The 24,442-nt window shown below is 60.7% G+C and overlaps 2 protein-coding genes across 11 annotated transcripts in view; one reads left to right on the top strand and one right to left on the bottom strand.

The window, feature by feature from the left end:
• The window catches only part of MARK2 (microtubule affinity regulating kinase 2), a 57,238-nt gene extending 38,820 nt beyond the window's left edge, over positions 1-18,418 (top strand). For 2 of the 9 annotated variants that reach the window (XM_032879313.1, XM_032879321.1), the window contains 18 exons: positions 1,828-2,007; positions 2,171-2,224; positions 5,028-5,076; positions 5,388-5,453; positions 5,564-5,634; positions 5,869-5,925; positions 6,570-6,806; positions 7,499-7,618; positions 7,728-7,827; positions 7,903-8,015; positions 9,206-9,338; positions 9,605-9,783; positions 10,068-10,165; positions 11,288-11,449; positions 12,106-12,363; positions 13,371-13,397; positions 15,470-15,514; positions 16,172-16,532. In XM_032879313.1, coding sequence (XP_032735204.1) covers positions 1,828-2,007; positions 2,171-2,224; positions 5,028-5,076; positions 5,388-5,453; positions 5,564-5,634; positions 5,869-5,925; positions 6,570-6,806; positions 7,499-7,618; positions 7,728-7,827; positions 7,903-8,015; positions 9,206-9,338; positions 9,605-9,783; positions 10,068-10,165; positions 11,288-11,449; positions 12,106-12,363; positions 13,371-13,397; positions 15,470-15,514; positions 16,172-16,532 — 2,310 coding nt within the window. Of the gene's footprint in view, positions 1-1,827; positions 2,008-2,170; positions 2,225-5,027; positions 5,077-5,387; positions 5,454-5,563; positions 5,635-5,868; positions 5,926-6,569; positions 6,807-7,498; positions 7,619-7,727; positions 7,828-7,902; positions 8,016-9,205; positions 9,339-9,604; positions 9,784-10,067; positions 10,166-11,287; positions 11,450-12,105; positions 12,364-13,370; positions 13,398-14,695; positions 14,791-15,469; positions 15,515-16,171 lie in introns of all 9 variants that reach the window. The other 7 variants (XM_032879320.1, XM_032879312.1, XM_032879315.1 and 4 more) reach the window with 7 other exon arrangements.
• A 211-nt stretch (positions 18,419-18,629) lies between these two features.
• On the bottom strand, positions 18,630-23,770 carry RCOR2 (REST corepressor 2). 2 transcript variants are annotated; one of them, XM_032879322.1, is made up of 12 exons: positions 23,138-23,752; positions 22,309-22,365; positions 21,919-21,999; positions 21,642-21,694; positions 21,394-21,555; positions 21,152-21,276; positions 20,983-21,052; positions 20,691-20,906; positions 20,271-20,348; positions 20,076-20,133; positions 19,694-19,923; positions 19,172-19,597 (listed from the first exon to the last, which is right to left on the bottom strand). In XM_032879322.1, the coding sequence occupies exons 1-12, from the start codon at positions 23,262-23,264 to the stop codon at positions 19,280-19,282; spliced, it is 1,575 nt and encodes a 524-aa protein (XP_032735213.1). In that variant the 5' UTR covers positions 23,265-23,752; the 3' UTR covers positions 19,172-19,279. The 2 variants fall into 2 exon arrangements, with proteins under 2 accessions (XP_032735214.1, XP_032735213.1); XM_032879323.1 differs by lacking the exon at positions 19,694-19,923 and having other exon boundaries at positions 18,630-19,597; positions 23,138-23,770.
• Positions 23,771-24,442: the final 672 nt, after the last annotated feature.

Genomic DNA, 24,442 nt, shown 5'->3' on the forward strand with positions numbered 1-24,442 from the left:
AAGCGTATGGTGAGGGAGGGAAGCTTCTCACAAGGAACCCTGGACAGTTCCTTGGGTGCAGTAGCAAGTCCTTTAACCCCCCACCCCCTCCGCGCTTGTGGAGGGCTTCATGACAGCCCAGCCCAAAGGGGCCGGGAAAGGAAGAGCTTGGTCTCACACTCTTCTGGTCACCCTGCTCTCCTGCACACTGTGTGCCTGAAGTTAACAGGGTAGCTCCGGATGGTTCTGGGATGTGGCTCTGGTAGCGCTTTGCCCTGGTATGTGGGAGTGATGGCATCAGGGCATCATTTCCCTTGGAGAGGTAAAGCCGGGCTCCAAAGGAGACTTAGACCAAACTCTTTAACACTTTTATTCAAATATAATTCATATGCCATATAATTCACCCGTTTATCTTTTTTTTTTAAGATTTTATTTATTTGACAGAGATCACAAGTAGGCAGAGAGAGAGGAGGAAGCAGGCTCTCGGCTGAGCAGAAAACCTGACACGGGGCTCGATTCCAGGACCCTGGGATCATGACCTGAGCCGAAGGCAGAGGCGTTAACCCACTGAGCCACCCAGGCGCCCCAATTCACCCGTTTAAAGTGTGCGATTAAGGGGCTTTGAGTAAATTCACGGAACGATATAGCCATCACCACAACCAGCAGCTCATTAGGAAACATTCGTTAGCACAGAAGGGAACCCCACACCCCTTAGTCGTCACCCCTAAATCCCCACCCTCCTCAGCCCCAGACTAATCTGTCTCTGTGGATTTGCCTGTTCTGAACATTTCAAATAAATGAAATCATACAATATATGGTCCTTTGTGACCAGCTTTTGTTCACGTAGCGTCCCGTTTTCAAGATTCTTCCCTGTCGTAGCCGGTTGTCACTGCATTTTATTGCCAACGACGATTCCGCTGTGTGGCTTTTCCACAGTGTGTTTCTCCATTTATCAACTCATGGCCACTCACGTGGCTTCTACTCTGGGGCTCTGGCGAGCGTGGGGTGTTGCGACCGAACCTCGAGTCGGATGTCCGCTCCATTTCTCTCAGGTGTGCCCCGAGGAGCGGCGCTGCCGGCTCGCATAGCCACTCCGTGTAGCCCTCTCAGGAACACACAGGTCTTCGTGGGAATGTGTGTTTTCATCTGGGTCGGACAGTTTTTTGTGTTCTGTTTCGGCAGCTGTTCAGTGCCGCGTCCGCTCTTTCTGTGTTGTCACACCCTCGTTCGAGCCACAGCCTGTCTGAGGGCAGACGATCGCCTTGCTCAGACCCTGTCGCCCAGTTTGTTCACGGCACAGGTTTCGTGAGCATCGGCCGTAGCTCCGATCGTGTAGGTGCGGGGATGTCAGTGAATAAATGACGGACGCCTGCCCTCGTGAGCCTCCCTTCTCACCGGGATCGACCACTCATGAATGTAAAGCGATAGATAGTAAAAGTAAAGGCGAAGTGTTGGGTGTCGATGAGTGGCTTTGAAGTCATCCTGATTGTTGGGCTCCTGGGACTTAGCCGTGCCCCCCTTTCCCCGGTGTGAGCGGGCGGCAGGGCGGCCAGCAGGAGGCGCAGGGCCTGGTGGGTTATTGCCGGCGGTGGTGGGACAGCACAGGTCCTGAGCTCCCGCGCCCGCAGGACGCTGGCCCTGGACCGGACACTCTGTTCTCTTGGAGTGAAGACTGGTTCATTTCTCCTCTCCTTCCCCTTCTCATTCTGATCCTCTGCCTGCCTGCCAGCCCCCTGCAGTCTGCCCCTTCCTCCTAGCCCCCTGGCATTTTTTGTGGAGAGCTAAGGGCAAGGGTACGGGCACTGAGAGGGCGGGATCCGGGAACGTGTGCCTGTCTCCACCCTGCAGCCCACCCTGGGACACCTCGACCCCAAGCCCAGCAGTAAGTCCAACATGCTGCGGGGCCGCAACTCAGCCGCCTCTGCTGACGAGCAGCCCCACATCGGCAACTACCGACTTCTTAAGACCATCGGCAAGGGCAACTTCGCCAAGGTGAAGCTGGCCCGGCACATCCTGACCGGGAAAGAGGTGAGCTCCCGGGGCGCGGGGCGCGGTGGGACAACTGCCCCAGGCGGAGATGCCATCCCGGTTGAATGGAAGTGCTGAGAGGGAGGAGGCAAAGGGAGGGAGAGTTGAGTCCTGGCTTCAGCCTGCTCAAAGAGGGAATCGGGGCCTTTTGTCTCCTTTGCAGGTAGCTGTGAAGATCATTGACAAGACTCAACTGAACTCCTCCAGCCTCCAGAAGGTAAGCACACGGCATCTTCTTTTCTTTTCTAAACCTCTCTATAGGGGTCAGTGATCTACTGAACCCAGGTGGGCCTCTCCTTGGATCCTTAATTTAAAAATTTCTGGTCATTTCACTGTCCCTGCTGCTCCGTGGGGCTACCTCTGGGGCTACCTGTGGGGCTCTGATCAGATCCACACCTTGACCCCTCTGGGTGGGCTTCCTGGCCCCAGGCACTGGCTCTTTAGTCTTTCTGCCCTTCCCCACCATTTGGCCTATCTATCTGACCTACTTCCTGCATCTTGTTATCTTCTGGCCTATGGCCAGCCCTGGGTTGGTAGCCATTACTAGAAACATGGGTTTGGTGATCTGGAATGACCCAGAGGAGTGGCTCTAGACCTAGACGTACAGGGATAGGAGGCAGGGAGCCCTGCCACCAGATTTGTGCCAGCTACACTTTAAGGATGTGAGTCTAGAAGACGAGGGGTTTTAGAAACTAAATCCACAGTTTCGAACCTGGGACAGTCCGTATAGGTGAAGGACAGGTACTCGCAATCTGCCTTCTCATTTCTAGGCTCCTCTTGGCTAAAAGTCTAAGTCATTTGCATGTAATGTTCGCTAGGTGAGGTTGAACTTTTCCTTCCCTCCTTGACTTACAGTGGGAAACTGAGGTCTGTCTTAGCTAACTGCTCAGGTGGGCACACATACCCCTGGTTGGGAAGCTACGAAGAACTGGTGGGGACACAAGGAGGCTTCGATCACAAAATGGGACCACTTGCCAGTGACGGGTTAATGTCGAACTGGAAACTCTCTGCCCTCTCCCCTCATCCCGGGCTCTGGCAGTTAGGGGAAGGAGGAGATCTCCCATCTGGCTCCCAAAGAGGTGGCTGCCCCCATCCAAGTCAGTCGGATTTCCTGGTGCCCTCATACTCCCCTGACCATGGCTCAGATTTCTTGACCTTGATTCACCTAGTTCTATCAGGAGGAGGACTGAATTTTTCTTTCCACGACCACATTGTGTTATTTGAGTTAGGAGAGGCCGTAGGCTCATGCTGACCGCTGCAGTGGGATTTAGGAGCTTGGAACAAGGGCCTGGGGCTGGTATCGGGAAGAGGCACTCTTGGACTAGCAGGGTGGAGGTTCAGGTGCCTTGACATGCTGGTAGCCAAAACCAGAGTGGTTCCTGTTTTCTCTTAGCCCTGGGATCCCCTCAAGGTTCTTTGGTTCACAGGAAACACTACTGTCATCAGCAGGGCTTTCCTGCTTAGAGCTTTGCGGAAGGAAGGGAAAGAGGGCTCCTCGACATGTTGGCTCAGCCCGTGCGGGATGGAAGCCAGCTTGGTGTGAGCCATTTGGTCCCCGGTGCAGGCCAGCCTGTCATATGGTCATTGCCACAGTCGGCCAGGCCGTCTTATTTCCCATGTCTTTTCTCTCCTTGCCTCTTCCTGACCAGCCGGCTGGAAGGCACCAATGCCAGACAAATGTAGCCATTTTAAAAGCCTTTTAACACACACTGTTACCAAGGCCAGTCTGATGCTGGCCAAATCGCTCTGTTTAAATTTGATCCCAGCAGTGATCCGTAAAGAGGACAATAGTGAAGAATCTATCCCCCAGGGTTCTCAGCGAGCCCAGAAAACTCTACCGTTCTCCCAGGAGAATGCCCCTTCCAGGCCAGTAGGACCCCGGCGGGGTGGGGGTGGGGGGTCTGTACTGCATGGGAGGGGGGCGACCCTGGCCACTGCCACTGGCCCCATTTCAGCGTTAATTCACTGCTGCTTACCACCCCTGACGTGGTGTCCAGGATTTTTTGCCTCTTCATCCAAGACAGCTGCTGGACCAGGATAGAAGGCAAGAGAAACCTGGGCTCTAACAAGAAAAGGGAGCCAGGTTCAGAATCCAGTTCCCAAAGACTGGAAAACCTGTCTCTTCTCCTTTTCCTTTCCACCTCACAGAAGCTCTCAGATCTCATTAAGGGGAAAAACCATGCTCATTTGATTCCATAAACTCTATCCTGAATTAGGTCTCCAGACCTCTCCTCCCTGCAAAAAAACCAAACCAAACAAAATATAAACAACTAGTTCTGCTCTTTGTGCAAATGGTGAGGCCTGGAAGTTAACCAAAACCCCACCTCCAGTCCTCTGGCCCCCGCAGGGGGGGATGGAGTTCGTTTCTGTCATCTTTCTTTATGGAAATACATGGTTTGGAGTCCCTGATTTTGTTTCACAAAGAGAGCGTGAGTGTGCGGAGGTGGGTTTGATCAAAATTGGCATCGGCTATATATAGGAGCGGCGGCTTCTGTCACCGCCCCAGAGGCCTGGGAGAGAAGGGCCTGCCCACTAGTGCAGAGCCCTCTGACTTCTATAAACGAGAAGATGAAGGGGGTCCCCTTCAGAAACCAGCCCCCCACACACACACAGAGACCACGCTGGAGTCTGTTTTGTCACAACTTCAGTGACAGCCGTGGCCCTGAATATTCATGTACAGGGGCTCACACTCCCTCCTCCAGAGGCGCCCGGCCAAACCCGTCTGCTGTTTGGGGGTTGGATTTGGGGAGACTGCAACAGGGCACGTGGCTAGTCTATCCAGGTGCTGACCCCGAGGCTACCAGTCCCTGGAACGCCGCTTTCCTCCTGCGGATGCTTCTGCTCTCCTTCCCCTACTTCTCAGCCACCAGGGACAGGCCTGGGTGACCGGGACAGCTGCCCTCTTTCTATTCTCTGCCTGTTTTCTCTTTGGGGAGAAGAATCCTAGCAGTGGCTCTGTTTGGAGGGGACCCAAGGGAAGCAAGTTAAGCAAGCATGACCCTTGGTATTTTCTTTCCTAGCTATTCCGCGAAGTAAGAATAATGAAGGTTTTGAATCATCCCAACATAGGTGAGAACAAGATGTCCTCCTTCCCTCCTTCCTTCCCCCACAGCACAGCTCCGCTTCTCGGCCTCTCTTCCTCCCCGAGGGCATGCTGCTTTCTGGAGTCTTTGCGAATGCCTCTGGGGAAGCCCAGCTCAAAATCCAGCTGTGCCTCTGGCGCACTGGGCTGTTCTGAGTAGTGTGGCTGCCGCGAGAGGAACTTTCTCTCGTGGGGTAAGGGAGGGGGCTTTGGTCCCAGGCTGCCTGTGCTCAGGTTGGGGCTCTGAGTGTGTCCCTTGCTTCTTCTCTGACTTGTGACTTGGCCTTTTCTTTCGTAGTTAAGTTATTTGAAGTGATCGAGACTGAGAAAACTCTATATCTTGTCATGGAGTACGCCAGCGGAGGTAGGTGTGGAACTGCCCCTTCCTGTGGGCACACAACCCCCACCTCCATACCCATCCCCGTCCCCCAGCCCCAGTAAGCTCTGACCTGGACCCCACCCTGTGTCTTGCAGGAGAGGTGTTTGACTACCTGGTGGCCCATGGCAGGATGAAAGAAAAAGAGGCTCGAGCCAAATTCCGCCAGGTGGGTGCGGCTCCCACTGCGGAGTATGGGCCCGACCTCTGCGCCCAACCTCTGCGCCTCAGTGCCTTGGGCTTCGGCATGTAGGAAGGAGTTGCCACTCTTTGAGTGGCCTGTGGAGGGTCCTTCGGGCTTTGCCTGTCGCTGTGGCAGCGCAGAACTAGGTCCCGGGTCCCAGGCCAGCCCTGTGGCCTGCCCTCGGGTGCCGCTGCGCTGACCCTCCTTCCTTCCTTTCAGATAGTGTCTGCTGTGCAGTACTGCCACCAGAAGTTCATTGTTCACCGCGACTTAAAGGTAAGGCTCGCTCCTGTCCCCCATGTCTCTTGAGTCGGAGCGGGGGTCGGCAAGGATGTAACCATCAGGCCCTGCGTGTTCAAGGAAACACCAGCTTTTAATTTTTCGGAGAAAATGAGGAAGCCCCTTGGGCTGCTTCTGCCACAGGCCTCACGACTGGCCTTAGATCTCATTCCGGTGGGCAGACAGAGGGCCGCTGCCCCCTCGTCGCCGGGCATGTCACCTTCCAGGGCTGCCAGGCACGCGGGGAGCGCGGCAGGCTCTGCTGGCCCTTCAGGCGGCCTGGCCGCTCACCGAGGGCAGAACGGTGACTGACCCACAGCGGGCGCGTGCTCGCTCAGCTCTCTCCCTGAGATGCTCGAGTGTGGAATGCCTCGGAGGCCCTCGGCCGCCCGAGTCCAGGCAGACGTGGCTGCGATTAACCTGAGCCTGACACAGCGGAGCCCCCAGAGTCCCTCCAGCCCTCGCTGCCCTCCTCCAGACCAGCCTCCCCACACTGACTGGGGGCCTGCCCTGGAGTTGATGGAGAAAGTCCTGAGACTGAGGATGGCTTCCTGTTTGTGCTCCCTTCCCCCTCAGGTCCTTCCGGGTCCCTGGCTTACTGTGGTCCGCTCGGTCCTGACATTTTCCATCTTACCTCCCAGGCAGAAAACCTGCTCTTGGATGCTGATATGAACATCAAGATTGCAGACTTCGGCTTCAGCAATGAATTCACCTTTGGGAACAAGCTAGACACCTTCTGTGGCAGTCCCCCGTATGCTGCCCCAGAGCTCTTCCAGGGCAAAAAATACGATGGACCCGAGGTAGATGTGTGGAGCCTGGGAGTCATCCTGTATACACTGGTCAGCGGATCCCTGCCTTTTGACGGACAGAACCTCAAGGTGGAGTGAAATGCACACTTAGTTGTTTGTTTGTTTGTAAGATTTTATTTGTGGGTAACCTCGACACCGAACAAGGGGCTCAAACTCACAGCCCCGAGATCAGGAGTCACACACTGCGCCAACTGAGACAGCCGAGTGCCCGGGGCTTAGATCATTTTTATTGTCTCTCGTTTCCCTTCTCAGCCTCTGATCTTACCCCCTAACCTCTCTCACCCTTGCTGCCGCTACATTTTCCCCAAGCCAGAGCTTCAGAGAAGGGCTTGCTAAAGGTAGGAGTGGACGCGGGGCCTTCTGTGCCCAGTGTCATGGCCTCCATTCTTTCCTCAAGGGATGGGATATATTGTGTGTCCGTTCACTCCTCCAAGGCGCAGGGATGGCAGGCCTCGGGCTGGTCAGGCTAATGGGCACAGGGTGTTTGACCCCAATGCCTCTCTAGTGGGCTGCCTTGTTCAGACTCTGCCTCCTGCCGTGTCTCAGGTATGTCTGCCTGGTCAGTCTTCAGCTCTCAGGAGCCTGGATATTAGCTTTCTTCCCTGGGCCCTAGGGTGATTTGAATTTCCCTCCTGCTGGGGCGCCTGGCTGGCTCAGTCAGCAGAGCAGGCGACTCTTGATCTCAGGGTGGTGAGTTCAGGCTCCACGTTGGGCGTAGAGCTTACTTAAAAAATAATAAAATAAAATTGCCTCCTACCCAGGAGCTACGGGAGCGGGTACTGAGGGGAAAATACCGCATTCCGTTCTACATGTCCACGGACTGTGAAAACCTGCTTAAGAAATTTCTCATTCTCAACCCCAGCAAGAGAGGCACTTTAGAGGTGAGCAGCCTGGAGCCCGGCTGGCTGGAAAGTCCAGGGAACGTTCCCAGGGACACCTCCAAGCTCAGTCCCCTTCCTCCCTGTCCATACCCTTTTTTTTGCTCCCCAGCAAATCATGAAAGATAGATGGATGAATGTGGGTCATGAAGATGATGAATTAAAGCCTTACGTGGAGCCGCTCCCTGACTACAAGGACCCCCGGCGGACAGGTGAGGCTCTGCAAGCTGTGAACTTGAACTCCCTCAGACTTGGGACCAGCCGTAACCGTATGTCCCCCCTTGCAGAATTGATGGTGTCCATGGGTTACACGCGGGAGGAGATCCAGGACTCGCTGGTGGGCCAGAGGTACAACGAGGTGATGGCCACCTACCTGCTCCTGGGCTACAAGAGCTCCGAGGTGTGTGTCCCCTGCTTTGTCCCCTGCCGGCCAGCTCTGCTGTCACCAGCACCCCCGTGCTTCTGGCAGCCGTGGAGGGCAGCAGCTCCTCTCTGAGTAGGTGTGCTCTCTACGGACGAACTTTAAGCCTCAGCACTGGTGGGTAAGGCTCGCTGGCTTTTGCTTGCACTGGTTTCCGTCACAGAATGACTAAGAAAGCTGGTGGGGTCTAGGCCTGGGCCTGGGTTCCCGCGTGGGTGAGTAGATCTGGCCCCGTCTGTGTTGATAAGGCTGGATCAGTTCTCTGTCTTTTTTGGTTTGGCATGGTTGGGTTTTTAAAGATTTTATTTGAGAGAGAGCGAGGGAGAGCAAGCACGAGTGTGGGAAGGAAGGGGCAGAGGAAGAGGGAGAGGCAGGCTCCCCGCTGAGCAGGGAGCCCAACATGGGACTCGATCCCAGGACACGGGGATCATGATCTGAGCTAAAGGCAGACGCTTAACCGACTGAGCCACCCAGGCGCCCCAGGATCAGTTCTTTGTTGATTTAGAAATCTTTCTTTTCCATGTGTTTGTGTCCCTCTGCATCTGGAACTGTCCATCTCTGGGTGTTCGGATGTGTGGGTCTCTGTGCCTTTTTTATAGGAATCTTGAGTCTTTGTGTTGCTTCTGCCTAGTGCTTCTGTCTGGCTTTGTGTATCTGTGTGCATGTATGTCCATCCTCCTGTCTCTTCATCTGGAGGCCTCGTCTTTGCTCTTCTGCCCGTCTGGGTAACCATGCCTGTGTGTGAGTCCGTGGGTGTGTGTGGGAGTGGGGTCTCGCTCACCATCTGCGTGTCCCCACATGCACTCCAGTCTCCCTGCTCTCCGCCTGGTAGTGTTGGGCTCTCGGTTCTCACCTTAGCCTGCTCTGGAGGTATCTAGCCAGGGGCAGGAGGGTGTGGTCTCTGAGTGTGAAAGTGTGTTCACACTTTCACACAGGCTTATCTCTCTATGGGGGTGGGGGGTCCGGTGTTGGGCAGGGGAGGTCTTAGGCTCTGTCAGGATCTGTGTCAGGGCGTACGTGTCTCCTGGAGTGTTCAGGTACACCTGGGTCCTGCAGGGGCCTATCTCATGTGAGTGTGGGATGGCTTTGTGTCAGGCAGGGTGGTGTGTCCTTGGGTCCGTCTATACGCATCTCCGATGACTTCTGCGCCCCTTTGCCTCTGCTTGCAGTTGGAGGGCGACGCCATCACCTTGAAGCCCCGGCCTTCGGCCGATCTGACCAACAGCAGTGCCCCTTCCCCCTCCCACAAGGTACAGCGTAGTGTCTCGGCCAACCCCAAGCAGCGGCGCTTCAGTGACCAGGGTGAGTGCTTCGGAGGACTTGCAGGTGGGGACTCCCCCCTCTCCTGAAAGCGCACAGGTTCTGGGGGCTGGGGTGACGCCGCTGAATTTCAATCCCAGTTCAGCCACTTGTTAGCCTTAGGCCGAGCCACGTAACTTCCCTCGCCCTCTGGGACCTGGGGTTTGCCGAGTTGCTGGCAAGACTAAGAGAGCGCCGCGCGTGCGTATGTGCGGCCCTCGGTGGGCCCCTCGCCCTTACCTGTTCCCATCGCCCCTCTGGCCCAGCAGCTGGTCCTGCCATTCCCACGTCTAATTCCTACTCTAAGAAGACGCAGAGCAACAACGCAGAGAACAAGCGGCCTGAGGAAGACCGGGAGTCAGGGCGGAAGGCCAGCAGCACAGCCAAAGTGCCTGCCAGCCCCCTGCCCGGCCTGGAGAGGAAGAAGACCACCCCCACCCCTTCCACGGTGAGCGTCCCTCGGGGCCCGCCACCACCCAGCCCTGCTCCCTTCCCCACTCCCTTCCTGCGGTGGGGTCTGCCCTCTCCCAGCAGCTCCCTCTGGCCACCCACCAGGTCTTACCTCCCAGGCCACTTTTGCTTACTGCGGAAAGCCTACCCCCAAGAGGAAAAGCAGAATCCTTTATTTTCTCTACCCGTCTGTTCCTGCTGGAAGGCGGAGGGGAAGCCAGTTCTGTGAACAGAAGAGCACTTTGGTTTTCTGTGATACAGCTCTGCCCTTTATTCCCACAGAACAGCGTCCTCTCCACCAGCACAAATCGAAGCAGGAATTCCCCGCTTTTGGAGAGGGCCAGCCTTGGGCAGGCCTCCATCCAGAACGGCAAAGACAGGTGAGCCGGCCCAGGCCCTGCCCACCGCGCTGCCCCTGAGCCCTCTCTCACAGCAGTGACGTCCGTCGGCAGCCCTGCCCTCCCCTCCCTGCTCTCTGGAGTTCCGTCCTGGCTCTGTCCAGTCCAGCTTGTCCACACACCAGCACCTCCCCCTGCTCTTCCCCCCACCCCCCACCCCTGCCACCGTGTCCTCTCCTCTGTGTTCCTGGGACTGCTTCTTGCAGTGGGCAGACCAAGGGAGACTCCATGGTCATCTCGGCTACTTTGTGGCTCTTTCTCATCTTATCTTTTCTTTTCTTTTCTTTTCTTTTCTTTTCTTTTCTTTTCTTTTCTTTTCTTAATTTCTTTCTTTCTTTCTTTCTTTCTTTCTTTCTTTCTTTCTTTTTGTTGTTGTTGTTGTTGTTGTTTACTTACTTACCTACGCAATGTCCACACCCAGTGTGGGGCTCAAACTCACGACCCGAGGTCAAGAGTCACACCCTTTCTGACTGAGCCCGCGGGGCGCCCCTGCCTTCTTGGTTCCTGACTGCAGCCAGGGGCATGGCAGCCGTGTTCCTCTCAGCGTCAGCGCCTGAGGCTTTGCTTGGGGGTCCCCAGCTCAGAGCAGAACCCCGAGCTGCCCACCTGAAGGGTGTACGTGTTGAGGGTGACCCTGGCTGGGCCTAGCCAAACAGATCCCCCCCTTAGCCTTGACCACCAGCATCTCTTGGTGTGTTGCCTTCCTGGCTCCTCCTTTTCTGAGCTTAATGAAAATTCCCCTTAGCAACACCCTGCTCTTTCTGTCGGCAAAACATCCTTGTTCTTAGAATTCCTAGGAGACCAGCGCAACCCGGAGGCAGTACCTCCTGTCGGCTTTCCTGCACTTTTGGTTTCCTCCCCCAGGTTTTGGCCTGCCTCACTTTCCTCACCCGCCCTCCACTTCCCAGCCCAGCCTTCCTCCGCTCTGACTGGAGTCCCATTGCTGCTCCCCGGACCTGACCTGACCTGACTTGCACCTGCCGGAGCTCGCTCCCCACCCCTCACCCCCAACGGTTCTGCCCTGCCCTTGCTTCCTAACCTTAACCTCCTGCCCCCCTCCCACCCACCCCTAACCCAGGCCTCTTCGCTGCTTTTGTCTCCTAGCCTAACCATGCCAGGGTCCCGGGCCTCCACGGCTTCTGCTTCCGCCGCGGTCTCTGCGGCCCGGCCCCGCCAGCACCAGAAATCCATGTCGGCCTCCGTGCACCCCAACAAGGCCACTGGGCTGCCCCCCACGGACAGTAACTGTGAGGTGCCGCGGCCCAGGCAAGTGTGCTGGGGCAGCTGGCGCGGCGGGTGCCCTCAGCCTGCCCCACCCCCTGCGCCCCACAAATCCCGCCCCCCCCCGCCCCCAGCCCGGCCCCAGGGTGCTGCTCTGCTCTTGGCATCTTAGCCACAAGAAATGGCTCTGTCCCCTACAGTCAGGAAGTAGAACAAAAAAATAGCTTAATGCCCCTCTTTTCCTCCAGTTCTCCCTCTCAGAACAGATATGCAAGAAGCCGTCCCGAGGCTCCAGAAGGAAGCCTTTTTGTTCTGAGCCTTCCTGGACTTCCTTAGGACCCCAGGGACAGTCCGCACCAAAGGGACTCAATCCTTGAGGGTTGGTCAGCATTGTCCCCTTGAGGTTCCAGTGTGCCTAGCTCCCAAGGAGCCACTTCTCTCCGGCCTGTACTGCTCTCCACACACGTATCCTCCGTTGCCTCCCTCCCTCCCCCAAACCATCTCCTTCCACCTCCGCCTAGATGTCCTCCTTGCCGGTGTCCTCGGTGGTCACACCCCTTTCCTTCTGTGTCCTCCGTGATGGCTGCCTCTGCCCTAGCATCCCCTTCCCCTTTCCCAGCCCGGGGCGCTGCAGGTGCTCGGTGGTAATGGCGTGCTTGTGCCCTGACACCTCTCTTCCGCCCCCACCTCTTTTCCCACAGCACAGCCCCCCAGCGTGTCCCTGTCGCCTCCCCCTCCGCCCACAACATCAGCAGCAGTGGTGGAGCCCCAGACCGAACTAATTTCCCCCGGGGTGTGTCCAGTCGAAGCACCTTCCACGCTGGACAGCTCCGGCAGGTGCGGGACCAGCAGAATTTGCCCTACGGTGTGACCCCAGCCTCTCCCTCTGGCAATAGCCAGGGCCGGCGGGGGGCCTCGGGGAGCATCTTCAGCAAATTCACTTCCAAGTTTGTACGCAGGTGAGTGGGGGTGGGGAGGCGCTTAGGGTGGCAGAGAGAATAAGGCCAGGCCCTCCTACCTGCCTGGGAGTGGGGGTGGGGACTGCCGACACGAGGCTTGGGTCTTGGGGTTGGAAGAGGCCTTGGGAAGCCTAAGGAATTGGGTGCTTGTCAGCATCTCACGATCCGAGACCTGTCTGTCCCTCCCAGGCTCTCCCTAGCTCCTGTACACAGCCCTCGTTCTCTGGCCCCGAGAGCAGATGGCCAATGCCGCCTCCTCTCTAGGAGAGTGTGAACTCAGATGCTAAAATAAAAGCCCCCCCTCTTCTCTCCTGGGTTCCCATGGAAACTTATATTTGGTGACGCAGCTGCAAAGTCATGAGGCCTGAGCCAGGCTGGGCCGGCAAGGAGAGTTTTTCCTGGTCCTCTGGCTCGCCCCCTCTGACCTCCTTTCCCCCGACCCGGTTGGTTAGGTCCAGCTGCGGTCGCTCCCTCGGCGTCAGCCGCGTCCTCCTCCCCAGGGCTCCACCAGGATGAAGGCCTGTCATAAATGAAGTAGCCGCTGGGGGCCAGGCTGGCTTCTTCCCTCGCAGCGCCGTGGGTTGACGCTTTCCGAGGTGGCGAGCAGGGTGGGGCTTCTCTTCATGAGGTTTCTCACACCTGGGCCCCAGCCACCCCGAAGAGACAGCTTTGATTCTTAGGATGCACCCAAGCCATCGCGCCTGGAGGGTGCTCCCTGTGTCCCCACCTCGGCGGAGCTCGGGAAGCAGCAGCAGGCTCACCGCCCTTCCCGCTGCTCTTCGCTCCGACGGGGTCGCCGAGAGCCAGAGCCATGGCCTCTCCGGTCCCAGAGCGCAGGGCTGCGGGGCGGGGCGTCTAGGACTCTAGTCTCGCTGAGCGGCTCTTCCACGTGGGGTGACCCTCGAACCTGTAAAGCCCACTCCCCACCTGCTTATCCACATACTGTCTTGTTGGTTTTTTTTTTTTATTTCTTTTTTTATTTTGTCTTTTTTTGTTTGTTTTTTTAGAAATCTGTCTTTCAGGTTTGCCAGAAGGTAGGCGTTCAGCCCGCTGTGTGTGTGTGTGTGTGTGTGTCTGTGTCCTGTGTCCTGCCTCCGTCATTAACTCCCCTTTTCTGGCTCTTGCTCCCGCCTCCATCTGCTAACCACGTCTGTGTGGCCCTCTCTCTGCCATCTTAAAGGGATGAAGACTGCCTCTGACTGGGCGGCCACTCAGGGCAGGTGACTTTGAAAATGAGGTGCCTGTCCTGAGTCACAGGGGACCTTCTCAGGGAATTCTCCCTTTAAGATTGTCTCCTCGCCCCCACCCCAGGTTTGGGTTTTGGTCGTAGCACTGGGTTCCTTCCCTGGCCCTTCCCCCGTCTGTGCATGCTCTGTGAAGGAGCTCCAGGAGGGTTGCAAGTGCATCTGGGACGGGCTCTCCTTCTGGGTCTTTGGGTCTTTCCCTTCTCTGGTCCCCTGAACACTTCAGGGCCGTGTGAGCTCGCCCCTGTCCTAGGGACAGCAGGACTTTGGAGGTGCTACAGGGACGCCGGGGTCCCAAGGCTTTTCAGTCTGATGCTTCCAGGCCCTCAGGAGCCTTTGCTTCAGGAGTGGGCACAGCACCCCCTTCTGGCAGCTCCTGCAGAACCAGGCCGGCCCCGCCCCCACCCAGCACACCTCCTGCCTCCCTCAGGATCTGGACGAGTCAAGCCACGCCGCTTCTCTGGGCGCATGTTCTCTGGATAGGGACTGTGGCCTCCAGAGAGCCAGGGGCCGGGATGTTCTAGGGCTGGGGCCGTCTACCTCCTAGCCCTGGCAAAACAGTGGGAGATCCCCCTCACCCCAGCTCAGGCATCTCCCTTCTTAGGCCAGAACCTGGCTCTGCCACCTCTGGCCTTTTCCTCACCCTCTCTGGAAGCCTGGGTGGGCCGAATACCAAGCTGAAGACCAAGGGCCGGGTTGGGAGCACTGTTTCCCCAAGGCTGTCAGCCCCAGCTCTGTGCTGGGGCTAGGACCCCTGGCAGACACGTCGGTGACCCAACTGTCTAATGGCCAAGCCAGGGTCCCTAGGCTTTCCCCTTCCCACCCACTGCTCCCCACCCAGCTCTTCCCTGCATGGCTGGCTGTTGACTCACGGGCCCTGGTGGGGGCCTGCCCCGCCGGGCGCCTCCACCCACAGGGCAGGGACCAGGTGGGGCTGGGGAGAGCAGCAGGCTCCTTCCCCTGCACAGCCCGGGCTCCCTGCTCGCAGCGCGCTTGTGTGCATTCGTGTGTCTGTTGTGTCTTCGTGTTCCTTTTCCATGTGCTGCTGCTGCTCTCTCTCATCCTCACGTCCCTGCCCTCCTCTGCAGCCCCCAATTTCCCGGCTCCCGGCACCCATCTTCCAGCCAGGAGCTGGAGAAGCCGCTCAGCGGGGCCAGACCTCTTCCCCACCCACCCTCCCAAGGTGCTGGCCCTGCCCTGCCCTCTGTCCTCCCTTCCGTACAAGCAGATGGCCTGGCAGCCTGGCAGGCAGGGGGAGTTCTAAAAGAATGGGGGAGGCGGGCTTGTCCACGGACGGCCTCGGGTCTCTTCTCCCCCACCCCATCTCCAGGCACCCGCCCCCAGGCTTGCTCACGGTTCCAGCCCTCAGCCCTTTGAGCCTCCTGAGAGAGGCTTCCTTCTGACCCCCACACACACCACGCACCCCCCAGCCCAGCCCCTCCCCCTCGAGAGGACGGAGGCCCTAGGGCCCCCGGGTACTGGTGTCGAAGAAGACCCATCCACGAGGCCCTGGCCATGGGCTGGCGAGGAAGCGGCCTCATGCCATGGCTGTGTGCTGTGTGCTCCAAGCACGCCTGCATACCCGCACCCCCTCCTCCCCAGGACCAGAGGCTCCGCCTCCCCGGCACACATCTCTGGGAGCGTGGGGAGGGACAGGCCCTGCTGCAAAGGGACAGTCTGGCTGCCGATGTGAGGTGCTGCAGGGCCGTGGTGGCCTGCCAGGTGGCGGGCAAGTGGCCTCAGAGCTAGGGTTCCGCTCACCGACCGGTGGCCCCTCGCCAGACCCACCCTCACCTGGGTCTGCGGCGGTGGAAGGAGCGAGAGGTCCCAGCACTAAACTCTCCCTCGCTCTGTTTTTTGAGGAACCTGAATGAACCTGAAAGCAAAGACCGAGTGGAGACGCTCAGGTGAGAGGGCTGGAGCCAGCAGCAGCCCCGCCCAGGCCACCGGGCTTGCCACGAGCCTCCCGCACCTCTCCTCCTCCTCTGCCCCCCAGCTCCTCTGGTGGCTCTGCCCTGTCCCCACCGTCTCGGGGCCTCCCTTTCCTCAGAGAAGCCCCGTGCCCCAGCTGCAGTAGGTGTGGGCCCTTCTCAGCTCCGGTGCCTTTGGAAGCAGGAGCCCTAGGCTGGGCGGTTGGGGCTACAGATTCCTGCCCATCGACCCGCTCTCCTTTCCGTACCTCAGCCGCTGCTTTCTGTCCCGTCTGTGAACCGCTCAGGGCTGTTGAGCACGTGCTCTCCCTTCCTCCCTGACCCCCCGCTCATCAGAGAAAAGCATGGAACTGTCGCCCTCCCCTCCCCTCCCCTCCCCGGCCAGGGCCTGGCTTCTCCCCTTCTCTGCCTTCGCTGAGAGACGGAGGTCACAGAACTGCCCACCCCTCTCGCCCTCCCTCTGCTTCCCCCCGCCACCAGGTCTGATGCTCCCTCCCACGGCACTGTCGCCTCCGGGCCACCCTCCCGCTCTCCTCTCTGGTCTCCGTGGGGGGGCCGGCTGCCAGGGTGGCTCTCCCGTGGGTGGGGTGCCCCGGGCCATGCCCTTACCCCCGGCCTCTGGCCTCTCTGCAGACCTCACGTGGTGGGCGGCGGAGGCAATGACAAGGACAAGGAGGAGTTCCGGGAGGCCAAGCCGCGCTCTCTGCGCTTCACGTGGAGTATGAAGACCACCAGCTCCATGGAGCCCAACGAGATGATGCGGGAGATCCGCAAGGTGCTGGACGCGAACAGCTGCCAGAGCGAGCTGCACGAGAAGTACATGCTGCTGTGCATGCACGGGGCGCCGGGCCACGAGAACTTCGTGCAGTGGGAGATGGAGGTGTGCAAACTGCCGCGGCTCTCGCTCAACGGGGTCCGATTCAAGCGGATATCGGGCACCTCCATGGCCTTCAAAAACATTGCCTCCAAAATAGCCAACGAGCTCAAGCTTTAACGGGCTGCCGGGAGCGGGGGGCGCCGGAGGCGGGCCGGCCGGACGGAGCTGCTGGGGCCCGGCTCCCACCCACCCGGGCCAGACTGCGGACGCGGATTGCCGCGTCTCCCCCTGCTGGCACTTCTCCCCTCCCGCCCTTCTTGGTTTTTTTCTTCCATGTTTGGGGGGGACAGGAGACGGTCCTTTCCCCCCAACATTGACCCCTGCCCGGAAAGTCCCCCTTCCCCCCTCTCCCCCACAGGAGGCAAAGGAAGGGGAGGGAGGGGTGGGGGGGGCAGGGCTCCCCCTCGGTACTGCGGTTGCACAGAGTATTTCGCCTAAACCAAGAAATTTTTTATTACCAAAAAGAAAAAAGAAAAAAAAAAAAATCCCAGCGGCCACCTTTCCTCCCTGCCCCATTGGGACAGTCGAGACTGGATCTGTGGGGTTTCCCGGGAGGGCGGCTCAGGGCTGGGACACTCAGGCAAGAGTGGTGGAGTTCCCGGTCAGGCCCTCCGCCAGGCCCACTTTGGGCTTCTCCCCTCTCCTTCTCCCCTTCCCCTCCGAGCAAACCACCAGAGGTGGCCTTCCCCTGACCTCAGGCCCCAGGGCTGGAGGCCTCGATGGCCGGGCCAGGGGCCAGGGGCGGGGCGCTGCGCAGCCCTGGGGTGGGGGGGTCGGGGGGGGGTGCTGGCGGCTGCCCTGGGCTGGCAGGCGAGGCTCGGGGCTCCGGCCCCCCCACACACTGTACCCTCCTCCCCTCCTTCCCCAGAGCTGGGCATTTCCTTCCACAAGCTGCTGTGGGGACTTTTGTTCCCCTCCTCAAAAGTCTGTGCCATCTTCTCCCACCCCTCCTGGGCAGAAGGCGGGGGGCTGACAACCCCCCCGCCGCTGGGAGAGGGGAGGGGACTGCAGGGCAGATAGGCTCCTCGGCCCCCAGGGGGCCGCCTGGGCTGCTAGTCTCCGGAACAGGGATGCTGGGCACTCCGTTATGGGAGAGCCTTTGTCTGAAAGCACAGCCCCTCGCCATTCCTCTCCCCTGCCCCCTTCATTGGCATTAATCTGGGCACCAGCTAGTTCCCTAGCAGTGACTCCCCTCACCACTCATCTCCCGGCCTTGCCTTTTCTTCCTGACACTGTCGCCCCTCCTCTCAGGAGACACTGCCCAGGGCCTCCACGGCCGCCTGGTGGGAGGCTGGATAGGGCAGCGGGGGGGCCGGGAGCCTCTGCCCTCCCCCGGGGGTGGGGGGACAGATCCGCCTAGTGACTCCCAGCTTGCTAACCTCCTCGGCCAGCGTGGGAGTGGCTGGTTATGGGCGCTTGGCTGGTGGCGGCCGCTGCAACCCTTAATTTATTTCTCTGCTGTTTCTGTTCCTGAGAAACTGGGGGAGGGGGGTCCTGCACAGAGGCTGCCCCTGCCCTCACCTGAGTTGTACATTTTTTTGTGATGGGTTTTATTTTTTATTTTATTTTTATTTTTATTTTTTTTTTTGATTTATGATGACTCCACTCCTTTTCATCACCCACCGCCCCCCTCCCAGCCCAGGCTCCGTGGCAGGTCAAGCCCTTAGGGTCCCAGGAAGGGGCATAGCCAACCTCAGCCCTCCTGCCCCAAGCCCCAGCTGCGGGCTCCGGGCTCCAGGCTCTGGGCTCAGGCTCCGACCAAGGGCTCCCCCTCCTTCCGTCCCTCCCTCCCTTTCTCTCCTCCTCCCTCCCCACCCCTCCTGCCCAGTGGAACAGCCCGGGTGCTCTGAGGGGCCGGGAGGGCATGGCTTGGCTCCCAGAGGGGGTGGTGGCCCATGGAGGGGCTCCCAGGCAAGGTGGCCCCTCCCCACCCACCCTCCCACACCCGCACTTAGTTTCTCCTCTGGATCAAACACGTAATAAAGAGAATGTTTGGAATCTGAGCTGCCTCCTCCTGTTTCTTCTCCCAGCCGGGCAGGGACCCAGTCCCCCTGGGCAAGATGTGGCTCAGCCCGCCAGCCTTGCAGGAGAGAATGGATTCCTGTCTGGGGCCTGGGGGAGGCCAGTGCTGGGTGGCTGCTCCCTCCCATCCTCAGGGCACAGACAGGAAGCAAAGCCCAGGGCCCTCCACACAGAAGGAAGAGAGAGCACTTGTGAACGTGGAAGATTTTATTTATTTTTTAAAAACATTGAAAAATAAACCCATGTCTGCATATGTTCCCAGCCCTCCTGTCTCTAAGCTTTCAGGCCGCGGGTCCAGTGGGCACCCTCAGAGCTCAGCACTTCTCGGCAGACTCCAGAAGACAGGAGAGCTGCCCATCCAGGTCTGCCACACTCAGGCCCCGAAGGAAGCTCTCTGCCCACCTCCCCCCTCCAGCCCCCTCCCCACCTCACCCGGACTTTATTGCTAAAAGAAAGGAAAGAGGAAGAACAGCCAAGGCTGTCCTCTCCCCCATCCCCCAAGCTAAGATCACTACCCCCTCTACACAAAGGGCCAGACCCAAAGGCCAAGCCCCAGCAGACTAGGAGGCAGCCATTCCAGCCCCAGCCAGGAAGAGCAAGGACACTCAGGCCAGCTCAGAAGGCCCCTGAGCCCCAGCCCCTGGCTGGGGTGGGCGCCGAGAGACTCCGCTGCCAGAATCCTGCAGAGCCCACAGGTCCAGACTGTGCCCACTGGCAGCTCTGGGACTTCGAAAGACCTGCCCAAGAGCTCGAGTCCCTTCCGTCCTCAGTGAAGCCAGAGGTGTCCAAGGATGGCCAGCAACAGGGTTCTGGAGCCTCTGGTGGGTAGAGGGCCTCAGGGCTCAGAGTGAGGGTGCTGGAGGCTCCAGGGGGGCTCCAATCAGGGTGGGTGGGGGCTGAGGGCCGGGCCGGGCACCGTGGCGGGAGGCAGCCAGAGCAGGGCGGATGAGAGGTGGTGGGGGCTGGTTGGGGGCCAGGCGGGGCTGGAGGAACCGGCCCTGCTGGAGTGGGGGCGGCTGGCGGAGCAGGGTGGGCGCCGTGGGCAGAGGCGGCCTCAGCAGCGGCGGTGGCTGGGACAGCGAGGCGGGAGGCGGCGGCGGCGGAGGCGGCACGGTGGGCAGCGATCGGGGCACAGACGTTGAGACGGAGGTGATCTGCACCTGAGAGGTGAGAGAAGGGAGACCAGGCTCCAGCACAGCCTCGCCCCCACCTAAGACCGCAGCCGGCTCCAACCCTCTCTCCTCTCAGCCCCTCACCTCATCGTCTTCCTCGAGGGCTGGGGCCGGCAAGGGGGCCCCTCTCCTAGCCTCCTCCATTGGGACTGGGGCTCCGGGGGCCCCATCCTGCTCGGCCTCCCATTCTTGCAGCACCTCCTCCAGGTTGAAGCGGCGCCGATAGCTCACGAAGAAGGTCTTCACCTGGGTCAGGGTCTTGTTTCCAATGACCTCTGCAATAGCCCCGAAGTCTTTGCCGTACCTCCGGATGGCTACAAGGGTCGAGAGGGCAGCCAAGTGTGAACACCCCGTTAGAAATATTTCCTTCCCTGAACCTTCCCTTCCCTTCTGCCCCAGCTCCTTGGAGGGTGGGGAAAGATTCCTGGGGCTCTCCATAACGCCCCCCCCCACCAGTCTAACCCACCTTGTACGGCCAAAAGCTGCTCATCGGTGGTCCAGCGAGAGTTGAACTTGGTGTTGGCCTGGAGAGCAGAGGATTTATCCTTTGGACTCAAAACTATGCAAACAGAGGGCCCTGCCCCCCCCAGAGCTCCCCTTTCGGCTCCCCTGGGCAGCGCGGGAGTAGCCCCTGCTGTACCCAGGCCTGAAGCCCCCTCACCTCCGGGGGGCGCAGTGGATCGATGCCCCCCTCCAGCGCTTGGCGGAGGCTGCTGTTGGTCTGCTTCATGCTTTGTACCTGAGAAGACCGAGCAATGACCCATCAAGCTCTCCTGCCAGAGAGGCCACCAAGACCAACTCTGGCCACGGCTGGACTGCGCCAACATGGCTCATGGCCACCCACCCACCACCCAGCTCACCCCTCCCACCCCATGCAGTTTGTCCCCCTCTTACAGACCAAAGGGGTTTCTTCAAAAGGCCCAGAAAAGAAGACCCAGTTACCCAAAAGCCTAGAGGATGGGGCAGAGGCAGTCGGGGCATCTGGACTTCACCCCTTATACCCCAGCTGTCCCCAAAATTGTAGCTCCCTGGGCTGCCCGCCACCCCCTCCACACGGCCCCTTCCTCTCTTAGGCCCCCACCTGGCGCTTGAGGGAGATGAGCTGTGAGTCAAGGCCTCTAAGAGTGAGGTTGGCAAGGTCTGGGCTTCCTGACACAGCCGTGAGGCCCTCGGGGCTCAGGTACATGCCCTTGGGTGGGCGGCGTCGGGTTCGCAGCGGGTGGTGACGGTACTGAGATCCCTGGGCCTCCTTCTTCCCGGGGCCTGGCCGAGTATTCAGGGGCCGAGAGGGCAGAGGCTGCCAGGGAAAGGAGAGGGGTGGGTGGTGTGGAGCCCAGGGACAGGGCAGGCGGGTAGGCAGGCCCAGACCTCACCTCTCTCTTAGGGTCTCCAGCATCCGGCTCTCCCTCACTAACGGCTCCCCGGCCCTCTTCAAGCTCATCACTGTTGACACAGGGGCCCGGAAGGGAGTGAGGCAGAGGCCAGGACCACCCCCTCCCCAGAGGTCAGGGTGCGCTCCCCCGGGGCCCCCAAGACCCCCACCTGTCTTCTTTGTCCTTTCGGCCCCCCAGCCGCCGAGCCTGTCTGTCCATCACGCTGGTCCGGCTGCGGGTCTTCTTCCACGAGTAGTAATACTTCACCAGGCTGGGGATCAGCTTGTCAGGGAGCTGGAAGGGCAATGCCAGAGGCTGGGGCCCACCCCAGACCCTGTGCCGCCCACCCGGGGCAGGCTCATCAGAACCAGAAGGGCTAAGGAACACTTGGCTTGGGTGAAGGGGCTTTACCATCTGCTGGATCCGCTGGAAGCATTTGCCATGGAAGCCAAAGGCCTGTTCAAACAGCACCTTGTCCTCCACGGTCCACTCGTCAGGGAACGGGGTGAAGTTGGCCAAGTCAGCCAGCGACTTCTCCACATCGTGCTTATGCCACAAGAGCATGCCCAGTGCCTGGCCCGGGAGAGGGAACAACTCAGCTCAGCTGCCCCCAGCACTGTCCCATCCCCACCCTGGATACCTACAGGGCCAGGGCTCACCTGCTCAATGTTGTAGCCATGCTTCTCCTTGGCCATCGCAATGTACTTGTCAACTGCAGGGATGGGAGGGGCCCGGTATTGGAGAAGGGGTTACCACTCCCGACCCAAGCCTGCTTGCCCAGATGGAGGGAGGCCCCCAGGGGCTAGGCCCCCGAGCCTGAGCCCCAGGGCAGGGGCTGAACCCACATACCTAAGCCTCCAGCCCAGTCATTGACTGGCATGACCCCAAACCCCCAGCTCCCAAGGATGTGACCGAACTGGGATCCTGCCCACTCACGCTTGGCATCTGACACACAGTGGTTGGGCGACCACACCAACATCCCCTTCAGCTCCTTGTTACTGTAGCGGGCTGGGCTCTCTGAAACACAAGACCAGAAAGGGGAAGACCTTCGGCTCAGCCTAGCAGCGCTGGTCTGGACCCGTGGCCAGAGGGTGGCAGAGAAGTGGGGCCTGTGAGGTGAGGCCCAGAAGGGAAGAAGGGGCAGAGACCCAGACAGGAAGGCAGAGCAGGAAAGCTAAGCCCATGCCACGGGCTACCCCCGCCCGCCCGCCTGCCTGCCTGCCTGTCCTCCCAGTGGGCACCAGCCAAGGGCTCCCCCAGGTGGGGCTCAGGGCCAAGCCATGGGCCCTCCGCTCCCCTCCCTTCGCAGCCTGTCCTGCCACTCACCAGGCTTGCACTCCGGAATTACGGCCTGGTAATTGGTTCCAACGCGGATCATGCTGTCTGTGGAGCCAGGGGGAGGCAGTCAGGACTCCAGGGAGGGAGGCGGGGAGGACAGGAGGATGTGGTGGGGAGGGGGTGGGGGGCGCTGGCCCGGGGCTCTCCTTCCTGACCACCCAGGGCCCTCACCTTCTAAAAGGCTCACTTTTCCCTGATCTTTCCCCTCAGTTACCCTCAGTCACAGAAGAAACTGGAAGATGAGAGACCCTGCCTAGTCATAGCCCATAGTGGAGGGGGTGGGGGGGGCGGGGTGGTGGCGGGGACAAGGGGCCAGTTTAGAGCCCAGGCCAAGCAGAGCCCTTTGTTCTGGCGGGGGGTGGAGAGGTGGGGAGGGGGGTCTGCTGCCCCTAGACCTGGACCATAGCCGTGCAGGAAGCCAAGGCTCCTCCTCACATGAGCCTCACAGCTCGGTGTGGAAGTGTCCTTCCAGCCCCTGCCCCAGCCAGACCTCAGTCCCCCGTAAGGTGGCAAGGTATGAGGGGCCCAAACTGCGCCAAGGAGGCCCGCCTGAGTCCTTTAGAGACGGAGGGCAGGGCAGGGCGGGCAGGGCGGGCAGGGCGGGGGTGGGCAGGGCCGCCTCCTCAGCAGCTAGGGGCCCAGCCTCCAGACTCCCCGTGCCGGCAGACCCCGGGGCTTGGGGAAGAAGCCAGCCAGAGGCTCCAGTCCTAGGAGGCAGGAGCCACGAGTCGCAAACGCCCGTGGTCGGCAACTCTCCCCCCGCCCCACTCGCGTCCCCGGTGCCGGTGCACCTTTAACCCTAGGCCGCCGGGCTCACCGTGCGAGTGCTCCTCCTCGCTGCTGTCATCCTCCGAGTGGGGCTGTCCGCCGTTGGGCGCCGTCTTGGCCCGGCTGCGGGACAGGATCCCGGAGCCCGCGCTCGGCTTCTCCATCACCGAGGGCATTACCCCGCCCAGCTGCCCCGGGGGGCGCGGGAGCCTTCGGAGAGCCGCGGTGGTTGCCGCGCTCGCCTCGAGTGCCGTGCCCGGCCCGGCCTGGAGAGGTCGCCACTGAGGCTACGAGAGGCAGTAGGTCAGCGTGGCCGGGGTCCGGCGGGGCGGGAGCCCTGCGGACAGCTCCGCGCTCTCCGCGACCCCCACGGGCGAGGGCGTCAGAAAAGTTTGTGCAGAAGTGGGGTACGCGGGGGATGAGCGCAAGGTCCGGTGCGGCTGGGGCGCGCTCGCTCCGGACGCTCCACGGGATTGGGGCTTCCCCGGAGAAGTCGGGGCACCCTGCCTTCGGGGCGCCCCGGGGCCCCAACGCCCTCACGCCCACGCAGTTGAGCGGGCGGGCGCTGCGGCGCAAGTGGCGCCCCCCGCGGGCTGCACGCCTCTCGGCTGCACCGGGATGCCCCCGTCCCCGGGTGGGGACCCCTGTCCCGACCAGACCCCTGCCTGCGACGGCAGGCGGCGGGGTCCCGGCGGTGGCGGCGGCGGCGGCGGGACGGCGCGCACGGCGCGCCGCGCTGGGCAGACTTGCCGGGAGGCGGGCGGAGCGCAGCCGCGGGCGCCGCCTCGCACCCTCCCCGGCGCGCTCGCTCTCCCCGCCGCGCTCGGGCTGCTGCTCGCCCGCCCGCTCTCCGCCGCCGCTCGCTCCTCGCGCACACAATGAAGCTGCTGGCAGGGAAGTAGTGCCGGCTGCGGCCTCAGCACCCCTCCCCCAGCCGATGCCTCCGCCAGCTGAACATCTGGCCCTGGGGTGGGAGGGAGGGCCCGGGGGGCGGGGCCTGGGGGCCGGGGCTAGACCTCCAGTGGGTGGGGTCAGGGCCGGGGTGGAGAGCGCTTCCCTCCGCGGGGCCCCGGGGCTCCCGGACTTGCCCCTGGGGGGAGACCCCGACTGCTCCCCAGGAGTAGCCGGGGGTCAGCTCCACCCACGCGCACACCAGCCCCGCACACCAGTGGGCTCGGGTTACTGCCGCCTGCCCCCGGGGCCCTGAGGCCGCCTGCCCGCCCGCCCGGGTGGAGCCCAGCTTTTCCTTCCATTTCCCTTCCTGCCAAGGAACTCCCCGCCCCCCCTTCCGCAAGGGGGGACCCCCTCCCTCTTGCGCCCTTGGGGGCCAGAGCGGATGGGAGGCCGGACAGGC

This window comes from Lontra canadensis, unplaced genomic scaffold, assembly GCF_010015895.1.
Source record: "Lontra canadensis isolate GAN:19392208 unplaced genomic scaffold, GSC_riverotter_1.0 scaffold66, whole genome shotgun sequence".
NCBI classification, from domain to species: Eukaryota; Metazoa; Chordata; class Mammalia; order Carnivora; family Mustelidae; genus Lontra; species Lontra canadensis.